At 38.2% G+C, this 18084-nt stretch overlaps 1 protein-coding gene across 1 annotated transcript; it reads left to right on the top strand.

Moving 5' to 3' along the window:
• The first annotated feature begins 12184 nt into the window (after nt 1–12184).
• ptger4a (prostaglandin E receptor 4 (subtype EP4) a) lies at nt 12185–14527 on the top strand. Its single transcript, XM_053325737.1, has 2 exons — nt 12185–13039; nt 13358–14527. Exons 1-2 carry the CDS (start codon nt 12257–12259, stop codon nt 13925–13927), a joined length of 1353 nt encoding a protein of 450 aa, XP_053181712.1. The 5' UTR covers nt 12185–12256; the 3' UTR covers nt 13928–14527.
• Nucleotides 14528–18084: the final 3557 nt, after the last annotated feature.

Genomic DNA, 18084 nt, shown 5'->3' with positions numbered 1-18084 from the left:
ATAAAAGATGAAAACATTTACTGTATTTTACTGAATTTTAAATATGACTAAACATCCCTCATGTAATTTAATGCAACTACCTTTCTTGCTGCATTAGTGACATTTAAATGGTCAGCTGAACCTTACACAGATGTACTGCTCAAGTGTAATTAACATAAAGAAAAATCCCACTATCTACTCAGTATCCTAGCAATGAAGTATTTCATCGTGTACCAGCATCTTATCTCCCAACAATAAAACTTAAAACCTGTAACTGTGTAATCAGTAAATTAGGTCTAACCACAAATATAAATGGGTCCCTCATCATTCTCTGCCAGCTTAATGTCCTATCACTGGTTTCAAAGTAACAGAAGTGTTGACATTTGTTGCTCTTGTCAGCAAAGTCTTTTGGACGTCATTTTGGGTCACTGAGCAAGTGTCAGACAGGTGTGCTAACACTGCAGATGAGGCCAATCAGGTGAGACGTAATGGGGGGAAAAAAGTCAGGAAGTTTGACATCCACATGACTGGTTTTGTGATGCCCAGACCCTTTTAAGTGTTTTAAAAGATCTGTGTGTGTGCGTGTGTGTGTGTACTTTTGTGAAAGGAAAGGAGTGGTGTTGTAGCGAAACTTTGTCATGGTTTATTAGAGATATGTAAATATTAGAAAGTCTGGGGGTGCATTAGACATTTTTAGTGCCTGACTTGGATACAGACCACCTGCTAATGTACACCATTCATCTATACCAGGAAACCTTATTTGTAGGATAAAGAGCTGCCAGCACATCCTTATCAAATCCTTTAGGTTTAAGACGTACTTTCCACTATAAACACCGAGTTCGTCAAAGTGTTTAATTCACTAATGGTCCTGTCAGTTGATTTTTAACCACCCGTCAAAGAGATTTTATCTTCCAATGGCTACAGTTTTCTTTGTCGTGTAAATACAAACTCTGTTGTGATTTTACCTCTCATTGTTTAACTGAACTCAACAGGATTGGGTTATATTTTTGATACGTAATTGTGATTTATATCTGAGATGGACCACTGTGTGCCTGCATCCTGCTCTCTGAAGCTGATTACAGGATAAGACGCTCGTGGTTGTGTTGCCCTCAGCCTGTCTGGCAAGAGAAACGTGTTTATTAATCTTTCATTATTCATCATGGTCAGCTTCTTCATATTTAACATTTTAAAAGAGATAAAACGAAACAAATAATGTTTAATTCATCTGTCTATTTGTTTTGAGGGCATGCATGGCTTTTATGTGTTCTGACATGGGTGTATTGCTCATTTGTTGAACTGTAATAGATTCAACAGACATGTGGTTGTAATTAGAAATGTGATTTATTTGCTGTCTGATTTATTTGCATGTAATTGTCATCATTAAAATGATAAAAAGAGTAGATGACCTTTTCAAGCTGTTAAAATGTTTGCAACAATTACGCAAAAGCACAGACGTTTGTCACAAAAGCGATATTTGAAATCAAATACAAAATAGTTTAAAAGACTTTATGCTCCACAGAGTTTTGTTAGAGAGTGGTTTTTAGTTTGCAGTGTTGTCAAGCAAACAGCGTGGAATTTTATAGTCAAATTTGGTCCATGGTTTACTTTTGACTACTATTTTTAATCTGCTCGTACATTTTCCCATATTTAGCATGTCATCTTTATTTTTGACAAATTCACTCTGTCATATTGCATAGTTCTTTAAAGTTTCCGTTTCTCACAAAACTCACTCATAAAATAGTGACTGTCAGATGTTTATTAAAGATGATCACAGTAAAAGCTCTGTTTGGGATCTACAGTAACTTTTATTTGAATTGCCAAACACTGAAAAACTATGTGATGTGACACACAGGACAGTTCTCATAAATCCTGACCACATACTGTAAGACAAACACGAACTAACTGCATTAGTAAAGAGAAATGGTGGTCACAAGTAGAGCATTGCCAGTGTTGAGTGAAAAACATGATGGGACATCTATCAGCAAAAATTGCTATGAGAGAAATTCTTTTAAAAAATTCTGTTGTTTTTATAATATCCCAATATATAAAAACCAACATGATGCACAGACAGTGGCAGATACAAAGTAAGCAGTACAATAAAGAGGTGAGACATTAAACAAGTAAATGTAAATAATTTAAAAAGAATAAGACAAACAACAGTTGCCACAGAAATAAAATACAGTATTGTGATGAACCACACAGTAATAAATGGTCACTACATTGGCTTAGACAGGATTTCAAACCTACTGTTAGCATGATTGTGAAAGGGCCGCTTCTCCGGTTCATGGTAATGCATAATTTCCCTCAACCAACGACTGAGTAAACACTGTGAAGTTCAAGTGCATAGTAATTATTGCTGGGTTATTGTATTTTATAATATTTCTGATATTTTTTCTTACAAAGGTCGAGTCCCTGGCTGTATTGGTGACCTGTTATGGTCACCTTATGAGCCAGAACATGGCCTACGATTGTCAGCTGAGGCCCTCCACACTCAAGGCTCAACAATAAAGTTGGCTATGCTGTCTCTATTAAGGCACCTAGACTGAACTGCCTGAAGAAGTCATCTTTTAAATCCCTCCTAAAAACACACTGATGTAAACAGTCCTTCATGTGAATCGTTCCTTATGTGCTGCTATTTGGGAGCTTGGGGCCACTGAGGGGTCTTATTTTCCGTAAAGTTCCAACTGCTTGTTTTTGAAATCATTTTTATTATTATTAAAAGTAATATTACTGCTATTGCCTTCATTGTGCTTTTATACTGGGTTCTAGCAATGCTGATGGTGGGAGGGTGTCTCTCTCTCTCTCTCTCTCTCTCTCTCTCTCTCTCTCTCTCTCTCTCTCTCTCTCTCTCTCTCTCTCTCTCTCTCTCTCTCTCTCTCTCTCTCTCTCTCTCTCTCTCATAACCTTCTTGTTTTATGTGCCATTCCAATCCATATTACACAATGGCTCTTGTACAAATATGACCCTACTATTGGCATACTTGATGCTCTGATAGGCATTTCCAGTATCTCTCTCACCTTAATCTGCAAAGCTGTGTGAAACAGTATTGACCTAACACTGAGGTTATGTGGTTAAAACACATGTCTTAGTGTTTAGTGATGATGTAACTGTCTGCAAAGACATATCACAGCTGTCCCACTGAGCTAACGAGCATGAAGCAGCACTGTAGCTCCAGTCATGACAGTAAAGAGAAAATAGATTGAATCACCTGATGACTACAGTTTTATTACTATGTCATCATCAAAAATATTTTCATAACCATCAGTCCAGTTAGAGAATTCACATTCTGACAAGAAACAGTTCTCATTTAAACTCAAGGGAATATAATGTGGGAAATGCTGATGAGAATTTACCAGCAGGAGCATCAGTGGAGAAAATGTGAAGCAACCAATAAAAGATAACAGCTGACTAATTGCATCAAGAGAACAATATATCATATCATTTGTCAAGGGGAAATTATCTAGTTAGATATTAGGGTCACAGTTTGTATTTAAGCAACCAACAAGATTTATTATTAATCAGTTTAATCAGTTCTGCACATTTTCATGTCCTGTCATCATATTTTAACTCAGGAACCGAGAAAATGCTTATCTAGGTTATTCTAGTACAGAGTTTTAAGGGATGATTGCACATTTTAAAACAAAGCAGATGCTTTACATGTACACATCAAGATTAAACATTTCAAGAATATCTAAATGGTAAAAAAAAATCAATAAAATTCAAAAACAGCATACAACACAATATAATTAAGTGAAATAAAATATTTGAAGAGAGATAATACATTTCTATGTAGACTATTTTTAAATAGGGTTTGTGAGTGATGTTCTCGCTTTAGAGACAGCACTTGACCTTTGAAGTTTTTACTGGAAGCAATTGTGAAACTCTGAAAAAAAATGGGCGGTGTATTCAAAAATAGTGGTCACAAGCCAGAAGAGATATTATACCTAGAGAAAAGTTATTGTAAAGATAAATGAGTGCATAACAATGCAAGATTCATCAAGTTACACATATTTGTTACATCATTACTCATGTCTGGAAGAAAAAAGTTACATATTAGAGGAATAGTTGGATATTTTGGGAAACTCTAATTCACTTTCTTGTTAGTTACACTAAAAGATCAAAACTGTTCAAATCTGTCAGCCATTTGACTTAGCCTAGCATAAAAAATAGTTGGGGGGAAACTAGCTTGGCTGTGTCCAAAGGTAACAAAATTCACCTACCAGCCCCTCTTAAGCTTAGTAATTACAACATAATGTCTAGATGGTTTCATGTGTACAACAGTAGTGCAAAAATGACAATTCACTGTTTTAAGGTTGCAGTTACAGTACAGAAGAACGGAAGCTAGGCCAGATGTGACTTTTTTGGCTCTCTATTTCTTGGCCAGGACCAGTGCCTACCCAGCCAAGAAATATTGGTAGTGAGTTTTAGAGGTACTGGTGGGTAGATTTGTTTCCCTTTAGAAAGATTTGGCCTAGCTGTTTGCCTCTGTTTTCAGTATTCATGCTGAGCTAAGCTTACCAACTGCTGGCTACAGCTAGTAAGCGACACCTGTATTGAACAGACATGAAAGTGGTAAAGTGGTTCTTAAATAAGCATATTCATGAAATAGTCAAACTATTCCTTTAAATGAATCTAGGAAACATACACGTACAATTCACAAGAGTAATGGTAAAGGGGCAAAGTCGTCCAACAGTAAATTAATAATTACATAGAGAGTTGTATTAGTGACACATCAACAGGCAATACAGAACAGTTCAGTCACACACTATAAGTCACTATAAGTCACACCACCCCTTATCCCACTCACACAGACACACACAGAGTGTACATGGCCCACTGTTACAACAAGCATTGCTACTGTTTGCTGTATTTGCTTTTTATATTGCATATTGCACTTTATTGCTCCTATAGATTATCAATGTTTTATATATGTCTTAAAATGTTTTTAATTGTCTTAAATGGCTCAGGGAGTGCTATCTAAATGTTGTTATATTGTTGTCTGACCCTCAATATAATAAAGCTACTAACTACTATAATGGTTAGCTTGGTTAGCAAAAAGGTTGGCAGCACAAAAAATGAACAAAAGGTGTTTTTTTCTTGTTGATATATACAATGAGAATCAACTCTGTCTCATTGGGTTTCATACCTTTTCAATGAGCTGGCACAGCCAGAGTTCACAAACAGCATGTGTGTGTGCGTGTGTAAAAACAAACGCCACAGGAATATAAATGAATGGATTAAAAGGGATGCAGTGTTCCTTTGGTCCTGCTCATTTGTTTTGTTTCAGCAGTCAGTCTGCAGCATTTTCCTTAATTTATGCATCATCAGCAATATAACATCCGGTGTGCTTTTTTTCCATCATGTCCTAAAAGGGCAGTCAGGCCTGTTTGGTCATGTAAAGATTGACAGTAAATGTCTTTAATGTGGCGTTGAGTTTCTCTCCCTGTTAATGATTACTACCATAACCTCTAACAACAAATGGTACCCTTGTACAGATGAAGGACTCGCAGTTTTTTCCAAAGAATCTAAATAGTTTGGGGCGAATTAACACTTTTAAAAGCTATTTGCCATAATGTTTCTGTTTGACTGTTGCTATGAAAGGCGTCACACCCTCTTTAGAGATAAACTATCCTGAGGGAAGGTCAGAAGGATTTACTTGGAGTAAAGCATGTAAGAGTATGCTCTTTGTGATATTGACGTGAATATGATTATGCCAGCTTTTGTACTGTGGCAGACTTGGCACTCATACAGCCTCAAGGGTAAACTGACCTTTCTGGGTTTGACGTGTGCCAGTTGAGGACTGTCAATAACTGTATGAACAAAGATGCTAACATTAGATTTATGTTTCATACTCTCATCACTTAATGTCATGACTACAGCAGTCCTATAGTGTGAATCTATGTTTTTTAAGTAGTTGGAGTTTAGATACCATTAAATGTGATACAGGCCAAACTATTTAATGACAGAGTTTGATCGGATGCCTGCTATGAATAATCACAAAAAGCAGACAAACTGTTTCTGTTTTCATGTTGGCATCACATGTCAATCTCAGTGCCAGTTCAAACAATTTATGTCTGATTCTCTGCGCTGCAGTTTTGTTATGTTGAGAGAGATTGCATACGGATGTTATCTACAAATCCACCAGACCCCAGAATAAACAAGTGCAAAGTCTTTCTAAACTTTACATTTAAAAACAAGCAACACACCGTTTTTTCAAGGACAACAACCAGTCCACCTGGATTTATTCTCAGATACATTGGGAACCCCTGAGAACAAAGTCAAGAGACACTGACTCCACAGATAATAGTCTGATGATAGTCTACTGTATTAAAAAGTTCCAATTCAATGCCTGAAATAGCAAGATAAACATTGTATCTTGATTGAGGGTCAAGGTTTATGAAAATAAGTGGTCTTGTCAAGCACTTATCTTAAATTTGCACATGAATAAACAACATTGAGCAGACCAATGTTTTTGCATTTTTTGCATTTTAACCCCTTCATTGCCATCACGCATATTTCACTGCTGAAGCATGCTGAATTTGTTTTGTTTTGCCTTGCTCTGTAATCTCAACATGTGTCTCTTTTGCACTCTTTTAAGTAGCTCATGGTTTTTATTTTCATTTAATAGTTTTCATTTCATTGCAATAACAGCTCACAACTTTAGGATTAGAAAGCACAGGACTTTGACAAGTAGGGAAAGTAGGGCACATATTAATGTGGTTAGAAAAAAGACTTTTGGGCAACACAAACAAGTTGTGCATATCATAACCTTTTAAGTTAATATGTTACTGGATGTGCAAATAGCATTTACTCATCAAGCAGTTACGGAGCAACTGGTGAGTTTAAGTCCAAAATTCACTCTTGTTTAGCTCTGTTCTTGCTCTTTACCAACTCCTGAGGAAAATATCTGTCTATCTTTTTAGCTGCTAAATGCTCCACCATGTTCACCAACTAGTTGCTAATGGTTTGCTGTTTGGTGATTGTACAGTGGGTTTTTCTCTGCTGTGTCCAGAAACAACACTATGAGAGGTTCAAACAGTAAAGAGCCAGATGAACATCTAAACCACAAGCTGAAACTTGCTATAAAGCTCTCTAGAGCTGAGGGTAGCTGGAGAGTTGAGTGAGTGAATTCCTTGTAGGTTCATCATTACGTGCAACACCTCTCACAATGTCATTTCATACATTGTTTTATAAAAGAAATATTGAATATAGCCTCTTTAATGTCAGTGTAAAAACATGTCATGCGTCTTCTTTCCCTAACCATAACCGAGTTTTCCATGTGCCTGACATAACTTTGAATCTTTATCTTAACTTTTGAGCTGACAATAACAAGAAATCCTTTAAGTGCTTTGAAAAATGGAACTATATATGCTTAGGAGGATGATGTGAGCCAACCAGCTTTAAACTTGCTTTTGATATTGTCAAAGTTCAGAATATCTGTATGTACGCAAGTCAGTTAATTGACAAAAAGCTAAGTTCCATTTAAACAGATGTTGTTTTGTCAGTTATAAAATATGTGGGTGTATGAGCAATTCGTCCCGGCACACGTGCTGCAGAATAAAACTTGGAATGATGATAGGCCTCTTTGAACCATCCCACAAGCTGCCAGATGTGTCTGTACCTGTCCATTACTCTACAGGTAGCTGATGTTTTCTAAACAAAAAGACCTGTTGCAAACCATAATCTCACACGATAAATCAAAGTTTCAACCCTGACATTAAACCAAAACCTAGGCGCATTGTTACATCGGAAATCACACAGAGCTACATCTAAATACTGTGGCAAATACATTGTGCCACACACTGGTAATTGCATTCTTATTTTTTCCCCTTCATATTGTCGCCTCTTCTATTCTAAGAAACAAAGATTTCTAACAGCTACTACAGTTTTCCCTCCAGTTGGCAATACTTGGAGGATATCTGAGTCTATAGAGCCAAGAAAACCTTTCCACGACAACACAATGTAGTAATTGTTTGGTGCAGGAATTAGAACCTTGAAAGTGTTGGTGTTGGGGACAGTTTTTTTCCTCTTTGCTTTCTTTAGGCCACAAAGTCCACCAAAAAAACAAATGCACAAACAGAAAGACCTGCTTGGCTCAGCGATTGTCTATGTACAGTACGTAAGCTGGAGGCATATTTACCGGAACTGTGATTATTCCAGTAGTGCTGGTGGTCATTACTGTGAGTTTGCTGTGCGGCCCACACTGCAGGTTATCTGACTCCAACAAACAAATCCAGGAAAAGCACATTCATGAGAAGCCTAATCTTTCAAATCTACTTACAGAACATTCAGCAAAGCTCCAAACCAGACATACACGTAGAGAGAAACACTCAACAGGAGGCTGAAATCATATTTAGTACGTACACAGAGGGTGGCATACGCACACAAACACATTACATAATACTCATGTTTTTCAAAGGGGTGACATGTTAAGGCCAATTATCTTATATACAGTTTTTGTCTTAAATGAATGCTTAACTAAATATTTTTTTCAAGGCCATATGATGCCATATTCTCACAGAGTGTTTCCCCCTTTTCTGTGTTTACATAAATGCCAAAAAAGTGACAACAAAGAAAACAAGAAGTATGTTTTCTAAGAGCACAGGGTCAGCCTTTCGCGCTGTGACGTCAGGCAACGTTCAAGAGCTCAAGGTCTCAAGGTCTCAGCTCCTTAGAGTTCAACATGTTCTGTGAAAGCAACTGCCGTCAAGTTGAAGGGAGTAAGCAGCCTCAAATACCCGACACAGAGTCTGGTTTGAGATTTTGATGATGTTTTAGATTACAGCCTGCGACGTACAGCATAATTACTCCTGAGTTACAGTGTTATCTTTTGAAGTAACTCTGTACCAGCACATTGCATACCAATACATATGTGAACATACAGATGTGAAGTTGTTTAATATCTGGGTTATTTAGTTTACCACCATTGCTACTCCACCATTATCACCAATAACTGTAATAACCCCGGGACCCTGTTCAAAGTGATTAATTTAGCTATGTCTCACCCTCCTCCCCAAATAGAAGCTTCCCCTCAAAAATGTGAGGAATTTCTTTATTTCTTGCTTAACAAAGTGAACAATATCAGGCTGTGACATTTCAGTCACCCCTATAATCCCACATTCTCTAAAACCCACTATCAGCTCTCACTAAAATCAATTTGCTAATGAGATCCTCGTCCTGCCAATTAGACATTATTAGCACATCTTTTCTAAGTGAGGTAGTTGAAATAGTTGATTCCACTACTCTCCATTTTAAATAACACCATAGTCTGGTATTTTTCCCTCCTCATTGCAGCCCCTTTTAAAGAAATCAGGTCTTGATTCCAATATTCTCATTAATCATAGACCCATTTCAGTATTATCCTTTTCATCCAAGATTTTAGAAACCTGATCTCCTCACAGCCTCTAGACTACTTGAATGACAATAGTTTATTTGAAAAGTTCCAGTCTGGTTATAGAGTCCACCACAGCACTGAGACTGCCTTGATTAAGGCCACAAATGATCTTCTAATGACTATGGATGCTGGCGACTCTTTGATCCTGGTCTTATTTGATTTAAGTGCAGCATTTGATACGGTGGACCATACCATACTATTCCATCACATAGAGTCCTGGGTTTGTCTGGGTTGCACCACCCTTCAATTGCTCAGGTCCTACCTCTCAGACAGAACCCGCTCTCTGTTGTTTTCATGGTGTCCCGCAAGAGTCTATCCTTGACCCATTATTATTTTCCATCCATATGCTGCCCCTAGGTCATGTCATCCATAATTTGAACATCAATTCCACTGTTACGTGGATGACACTCAGCTTCACATCCCACTTAAAACCTCCAACCCAGTTGTTTAACTTCCCTCAAGGCCTGTCTATCCAATAGCCATACACTGCTAGATGTCCCACAACTTCCTTCAATTAAACTCTGACAAATCGGAGGTTCTCCTGTTTGCATATACAAGATAGTCTTTGCTCTCTCTCATTTAATGTAGTACCAGTTGCAAGAAACCTGGGGGGTTTATTTGACACTCTTTCTCGAGGCTCAAGTAGAGTGTTGTGCAATCTTGCTTCCTGCACCTGAGAAATATTTCTATAATTAGATCATTGTTATCTACTCAAGATCTCAACAGAGTTAATGCCCTAATTTCCTCTCATTGCGATTACTGTAACACCCTTTACTATCTCAGCCAAAACCCCCTCATCGGCTGCAGTTGTTGTTACAGTAAACATGGTTGCTAGAATTGTTACTGGTATGAGCATATAACCACAGTTTTGCCTGCACCACACTGGCTGCCAATCAAATTTAGAATTGATTGTAAGATTTTATTGTTAACATTTAAAGCTTTGCATGATCTGGCACCTAGCTACCTCACTGAGCTTTTAAGTCCCTCCAGTTTGTAACTTGAGGCTAAGGGAGAGACCTCCTGGTTCAATAAATGTCAGGCCTAAATAAATCTAATTCAATATTCCTCTCTAAAGGGTTGGAGTGTGGCTCAGCAGTGGTGTTGTGTGTCATGCTACCACTAGTGGTTGGAAGCGAGCGCAAGGATATCAACAAGTTGTACCATCTGCTGCAAAAAAACAAAACAAAATGCAGCTTTCAAGTTCCAGATCAAATCAAGTCTTAAGTAGTTCAAGTCCCACAGGAGATAAACCAACATCTAAGTCTCTACAGCTCTCTAGAAACAAATATGAAGATGTTATTTACATAGTCTATGTTTATTTATCATTGTACTTTTTTGAACATTTTGTCATCGACATTTTGTGAATTATGTATTTAAAAAATATGTTAAAAATTGATACAACTGAATTGTAATTGAAACTAAACAGCTGCTTTTTATGTATTCAACATATGAAAAAGATTTTTAACAGGTTTCCTCTGTGGTTTGCCTGTGGTGTCTTAAATTAATGTCACCGCTCACAGTGAGGACACACACACACACACACACACACACACACACACACACACACACACACACATACACACAGAGAGAGATATCAGCCCCCTTTTTGTTTATTATTTTATTATTCTAAAGACGCTAGGCCCAGACGTCTATATCTATCTGACGGCAGGTGTTTTCATAAGATGCCACACAGAGTGAAGAAACATGTTTTGTTGTGTTGCTGTTTAGTCACACTGGTGTCATCACTGTCTTTCAACACAGCATCATGCTTTTTTGCACTATGATAGAGATTATGTGCACAAATGACATAATTACTGTTTCTTTAATGTGCTACCATACATAATTCCCATGATCTGATTTAATGCTCTTATTACAACATGATAATAGAAACAGTCTCCTCACTCATTGTTTTCTAAGAAATCCTCTAAGATAAGAATTGTGTGTTTTTCCTGATATTGTTTCTTTGTCAAGTTATCGAACTAACAGCTGAATATATTTAATGGTTAAGTGATCAGCATGGAGACCTGGGAACAATTTAATTGACAGTGGTGAGTCTTTTGACATTTTGTTGATTTTTATCTATAATTATGGAGCCTCCCTAATCGACCCTATTAGAAGATAACTCACAGGAAATGAATCATTACCTTTAATTAAATGTAGTTGGCTGTTAGAACAAGTTGGAGTATTATGCAGCAGTGTCTCTTATTTTACATCATATTTGTGCACTATGTCATAGCTATACTTTATTATTATAAACTAAATTAACTTGTTTTAATTGTAATCCTCGTAGAAGATACATTGGAAAATGCTACAGAAACGTGTTATATTGTAGTGCTTTGTGCTTTAGGATTTTTCTTTTTTTTCAGTGGTGTGCAGTCATATGATTAAAAAATTACAGGAATGTTTGAATGTAAAAATGAGTTTACTTCACCACGACAAACTACTTTAATTCTTGTATATTTGCTGTGAGTTTAAGTTACAAAATGTGCCCAAGGCCTTTCCTGAGCTAGGCTGAACTGTCGATGGGGGCTGAGAGACTAATCGAAGGGGAGGGACTGAAGCTTGAAGGCAGAGCCACATTTCAATGAAGTCATTGGTGTCTGTTGCCTGCTTTTATCTGTCCTGGTGAGTGAAATCAGCTTCTGTCTTGCAAAGCGAGCTGAGGATCTGATAGCGAAACAACACTGAGCTGTTGGTAACCACAGGCGCAGCACAGGATGATGAAAGTTCTTCTAGATAAAGTTCACGCTGTTTTTCTCAGCTTTTGACAATGTTGCCCAAACATCCTTTACATGCAAATAAGTGCCCTGCTCTGGAGTGGAAATACTGGCGTTAAAGAAAAGTTGTTCAACTCGTCTTGACACACATCTGGAGGACACAACAATGAATAATCAATCGATGACAGGGAGGACCATGGTCCCAACTATTCCGTCTATTATGTTCATTTTCGGGGTGGTTGGGAATGTAATCGCCATCGTGGTTTTGTGTAAATCTCGAAAGGAACAGAAAGAAACCACGTTTTACACTCTGGTGTGTGGACTGGCTGTCACAGACCTCCTGGGCACACTACTTGCCAGCCCGGTCACCATCGCTATTTACGTGAAAGGATCATGGCCCGGAGAGGACCCGCTTTGCCAGTACTTTGGATTCACCATGCTTTTCTTCTCTCTGGCGGGGCTCAGCATCATATGTGCCATGTCGGTAGAGAGATACATCGCTATAAACCATGCCTATTTTTACAATGACTATGTGGACCAAAGACTAGCGGGCTTGACTCTCCTGGCGATCTACATCTCCAACGCGTTTTTCTGCGCGCTGCCGAGCATGGGCTTCGGCCAGGTGAAGAAGCAGTACCCGAAAACTTGGTGCTTTTTAGAGTGGAGGAGCAACAAGACCAGTGATGCCGCCTATACCTATATGTATGCGGGTTTCAGCTCTCTTCTTATTCTCGCCACTGTCATCTGTAACGTCTTGGTGTGCGTGGCTTTGATCCGGATGCACCGGCGCTTCGTGCGTAGGATGTCGCTGGGAACCGATCTCGGGCGAAACGTGGACCCGCGGAGAAGAGGACGCAGCTTTGGGCGTCTGGCCGGTGCAGAGATTCAGATGGTTATTCTACTCATAGGCACGTCGGCAGTGGTGCTTATCTGCTCCATCCCACTTGTTGTAAGTTCTCTTTTCTCTCCTCCTTTGCGCACGTTTTACGCACGGCTTTTTTCGTGCTAAAAAGTATTTTTTTTGTTTGTACATGGAACAATTTAATCATCCAGTTATAACCAAATCTAAGCCCATGATTACAGAGCAAGAAAGGAACATATTCCTGCTTGGATTCAATTACTTTTCCATCCCGTTTCTAAGTCACTATTATTGTTCCTAATCTTTTTATGTTGCTGCTCTGGTGCTCCTTTCTCTAGTTTCTTTCTCAAAACCACACACATGCACACATCCGTATATTCAGCCTCTACTCCCTCTTTCCTCTTGCAGGCACAGGTATTTTTGAACCAGCTTTACAAGACACCAGTGGAGCTGCGGTTGGACAAAAACCCTGATCTAAGATCAATACGCTTCGCCTCCTTCAACCCCATCCTTGACCCCTGGATCTACATCCTGCTTCGTAAAGCGGTTCTCCTCAAACTCATTGAGAAAATCAAATGCCTATTTTGCAAGATGGGAGCAAGGGGGCAACAGAGACAGAGCAGCTTTAACTGCATAGATGGTCATCAACTCTCCTCTGTCATCTCTAACCGGGACTCTCACTCTCTGGTGTCTCATGACCTTCGTGACATCACCAGCAGCTCCCAGAGCTTCCTTTACCTGCCAGAGGGAAGTGAGGTGTACACTGGAAGTTGTCATAAGGCAAACAGACTCTCTGGTTCACAGCCTTCATTGGCCAGACACTCACAAGCTTCTTATTCATCTGAGCAGGGCAGTGTTGGGACTCAGAACAGAGAGGGGACAGATGTGATCAGGGTCCTTTCTGCCTTGCCCTGCCCAAAAGATCCGGCACTTCAGGTGTCGTTGAGCACTGAGACAGTGGAGGAAAAATGCATCTGACTTATCTGTGAAACTCTCAAGCAGCAGGAATCCTCTACTGAATAACTTTCCCACAAATTAACTTTTAAACCTCTGAAAAATGAGGAAAGGCACATAAAATAATAAATGACTCCTCTTCGTGAAGTCGGGCACATGCAGAAAAGAAACTTGAAGAGCTGTAAGCTTTATCGTCCTGTGTTCTCTGTTTCAGCACCCAGCTACCTCAGTGATGACTGTCTATGACCATGTGAGCAGATTTTTGTCATTTTGCCCAAAACAGATGTTGTTAAAATGGTGATGACCCACTTCTTCATGACTCAAGTGTCAGAGACGGAAAAGATGCCCTTCCATATTTCAGCTGCTTTGTTCAATCATTGTGGAAACCTTTACTGTAAAGCAGATTAGGCCTGAAGTTTAAAATATCTGAGTCACGCATATGTGGTCAATGTGGTAAATGAAAACAGTATTGACTGTGATCCTCATGAGTGATCAAATGTGAGCTACCATTGTTTCAGATCAATTAGATAAGCAGGCTCTATTGTACAGTGCTTTCAAGGACATATTGTGTTCGTTCCATGACGGATGTACAGTGCAGTATTATATTTGTGGTGAAGACCAGCATTTTTGTTCCTCAGCCCTGGAATATACACCAATATGTCATAAGATGTTACAGTGAAGGTACAAAGATTCCTGTGCTGTAGTCAATAACATCAGACTATTTACACATGACTGAGAATGTTGAACATTTTTTCTGCAGCTGAAGAAGAAAGTGCGGTGCAAAGTCTGTGGACTGTTCTGTTTTGTTCGCTTGGTGTGGAGTATTAAGATATTTCAACCCGTCTTTGAGCTTGAGAAAAATGGTATTCTAAAAGATCAGTGTTGTGAAAAATACTGTTCGTAATAAAATCATTCTTCTCTAAGAGAAGGTTTTAGTTAATAAATCACAACTCTAAAAGGAACTATTCACGTACATTTATTAATTATGTTATCCGCGTATTTTGATCTTTATTTAATGCTCATGAATTGTTATTCTCCAGCAGCCAAAAATCAGGACTTAATTAAAAATGTTATGTATGAATGAGTGCTGCAACATTCATTATAAAATCATATACTCTTTATTTTCTTAATTAATGCAGATTATTTTTTCAGTTTATCAAATGATTGTCCAGTTCACACACACAACAGTCTAAAACACAGAGACATTCAGTTTACGAGATACAGCAAAAATAAAAGAAAGTACTCAAATTTAATGTGGCTTGATTAATTGATTAGTTAACTGATTGTTTCAGTGATTGGTTACCTCTACAATTCTCTAATTTTAAAGATTTTTAGAATGAAGAATTAAATTAAAAGAATTTTAAGATGATTCATATGGTACTCAGCATTGTGTTGTTACTGTTTTGACCGAAATCGGGTACATTTTTACCCACTGACGTATTTTTTCAATCACCCTTTTTAATGTGGTTTATTGTCAGTCTATTGATCTCTTGTTTTACCACTTTATATCACACTGAACATTTGAACTTTTCCACTCAAATGAGCTTTATGTCTTAGTTTTGGCAGCTTTAACAGTCACAGTCTGCATCATGTTCCATATTGAATTGGCTCCAGGTTGTTGCTTAATGTCATGGATTACATTCTTGCCTGTCTTATTCTTCTTGTTGCTGTTAATTTTACACACTCATTTGTTTGTATCAGACTGATGATCATGCCCCTCGTGATTGTATGACATTTGGTTGAAGGCAGTTTGAAATTGTAATGTATTTATTAACCCAGTTGTTAAATTATGATTTTGTATTTTGTTGATATTGTAATATAGAAAGGACACAGTTCAACATTGTTTTTCTGATATCACTTTTCATTCCTGCAAACATGACCTCAATGTGTGCAAAGAAAAGGTATTAATAACTGAGCACTAACATTTTACAATACAGCTGTAAATTAACACCCACACTATTAATTCACAGCAAACACAGCCTTTGACATTTAATGTCATATGCTGTCAACATAAAGCGGAAGTTAATAATATGACCACAAAGTTTCTCACACTCTCTTTTTTTTAACCACTGCTAAGTTTAGTGACACACATTAGCACAGACAAATGGCACTAAGAAGAGCAGACAAACACTTCAACAAAGTCTATGCACAAATAAACACAACGTTAACATTCTGCTGGAAGGTTACACAAAGTTAAGATTTGTGTAGATAAATTCCTCTGGATCTTGGTGATGTGTCGAACACATAACGTCAGACTCAGAGAGAAAGAGTGAGAAATGATTAGACTCTAATGAAAAAAAATCTCAGGAAGTAGACCTGGCCGAGAGATCTTCTCCCCTGAAACAATAAACACAATCCAAGGCTCCAATTCATTGCAATTAAGCTTAAACAAGCAATGCAGTGGCTTAGGCAAACACACTGCAGAGACGCCTGGAAGACAGAGTGTTGGAGTGTCGTCCAGACTCTGGGAACAACACACATTAATTGAATTTAACCATGAAAAATGGTGTTATACAGTAGCTGTGATGCATGGAACAAGCCTTCTCAGCAATTTGATGATCTTTGCTCTCACCAGAGTTTGCCATACTTAATTAAATGTATAAATGGGCAAACAATGAGGCTGTGTGAAACAGGTGTACATTCACATCCAGTGCAAATGAGCTGCAGACTAGCCTCACTGACGCCAGCTCTCATTAACAAAAAAGTGAAGCTTTCTCTGCTCTGAAAATCAACAGTAAATGTGGATTTGTTTCAGTTGGACATTAAAGTTTAGAGGTGGTGACGCTTGGATAAAATGATCCTAAGTGATATAAGACTTGACATGAACGTCATTACAACATTGGAAGAAACCTGCTAAGCTGCTTTACATCAGCATGACCCCTTTGTGACGTCCTGCACTCTGTCACCTCCACACATGTTGATAAACAGCAGAAAACACCTGCTGTTCCCTGCACCACGTCCGCTGTCACCCTCGTTTCTAAAGGACACAAAGCAATCCCAGTCTGGAAATATGCCAGAACAAAAGCAGAACTGAGACAAGGACTGATAAATGTCTCACAGTGGTTTAACAGGCTGTGCTGTTGTCGTGCTCAAGTTGGAGGCTTAAATTGTTAGTTCATCCAAATTACATAAATCAGTTTTCCTCACTTACTCCTGCTCAGGTTTTGTAAACATCCATCTTTTAGATTTCTGCCGCCACCAAATGGCAACAACCACAGTTTGAGGCCGAAGTCAACATGTAAGTATCTTAAAGTGCAACGCCACCAACCGCAGCTAAGATGCTGGCTCCAAAAAATTCCTGGCTACAGTAGACTCACATTGAAATAGTGTCAACCTCTCTTCAGTAATAATAAGTCATTATGTTCTCAATTGCTAGATTCAAGCCTTCCAATAAGGGTGGTTGTCATTTTGGAAATGATTGCTTTGTAGAAGATTTACGATAGGCTTTGATGTCTGCTATTCACCGCTATCATATTAAAGCCACACTCCACTGATGATGAAGATCAGTCTGACAAAGTAACCAAGATGTTGTTATTAGCCTAGACACATAAAACCAAAATTACAATGACGAAATATGTTTGTCATTTACATGAAACAGCCCTTTAACAGTAACTCAAAACTAGAAAAATAAAATGATACGTGGTTCTAAGAAAATGCTCATAGTTGTTAAATTTCACTATAAACTATATATTCAATTTGTATTATTTATTTTATAATAGTTATTTATTAAACCAGGTAAACTCCACTGATATCAGAAACAAGGAGGATCCGGTCAAGATGACAGCATAAAAAACTGCAGAGGAAACAAATCAACCAGACAGATAAAACAAGGTTGAACACAGATAACAACACTAACGAAATTTAAGATTTATTGCATTCCAGTTCAGCGCAGCCCGGCCTTACATTCAGTCTGGTAGGAAACTGCAATGTGAACAGCTTGGGGCAAGGAATTAGTCACCCTACTGACTCTGTCAAATCCCACACAAATATACAGCATGTAGACCAACTTATTTCAAAGCTTTTAACACAGAGTCATGTACACCAGTGAGTTCCCATGAAATCAGCAGCTAATTGGTCACTTTGATCTCGGCAGTTATATAATACTCAAACAAACAGGAAAAATGTAACCACATGTGATGACCTGTCAGAAAACTAGACCAAATATACATTTTTAAATTGGC

This window comes from Scomber japonicus, chromosome 9 (genome assembly GCF_027409825.1).
Source record: "Scomber japonicus isolate fScoJap1 chromosome 9, fScoJap1.pri, whole genome shotgun sequence".
NCBI lineage: Eukaryota > Metazoa > Chordata > Actinopteri > Scombriformes > Scombridae > Scomber > Scomber japonicus.
The sequence above is the reverse complement of the archived record's forward strand: the minus strand, read 5'-3'. Positions and strand labels throughout refer to the sequence as shown.

Bases quoted from the DNA above. Each gene is read 5' to 3' on its own strand.
- ptger4a (XM_053325737.1), top strand. From the start codon at position 12,257: ATGAATAATCAATCGATGACAGGGAGGACCATGGTCCCAACTATTCCG. The intron at 13,040-13,357 runs GTAAGTTCTCTT...TTCCTCTTGCAG, and splicing joins TCTGCTCCATCCCACTTGTT to GCACAGGTATTTTTGAACCA.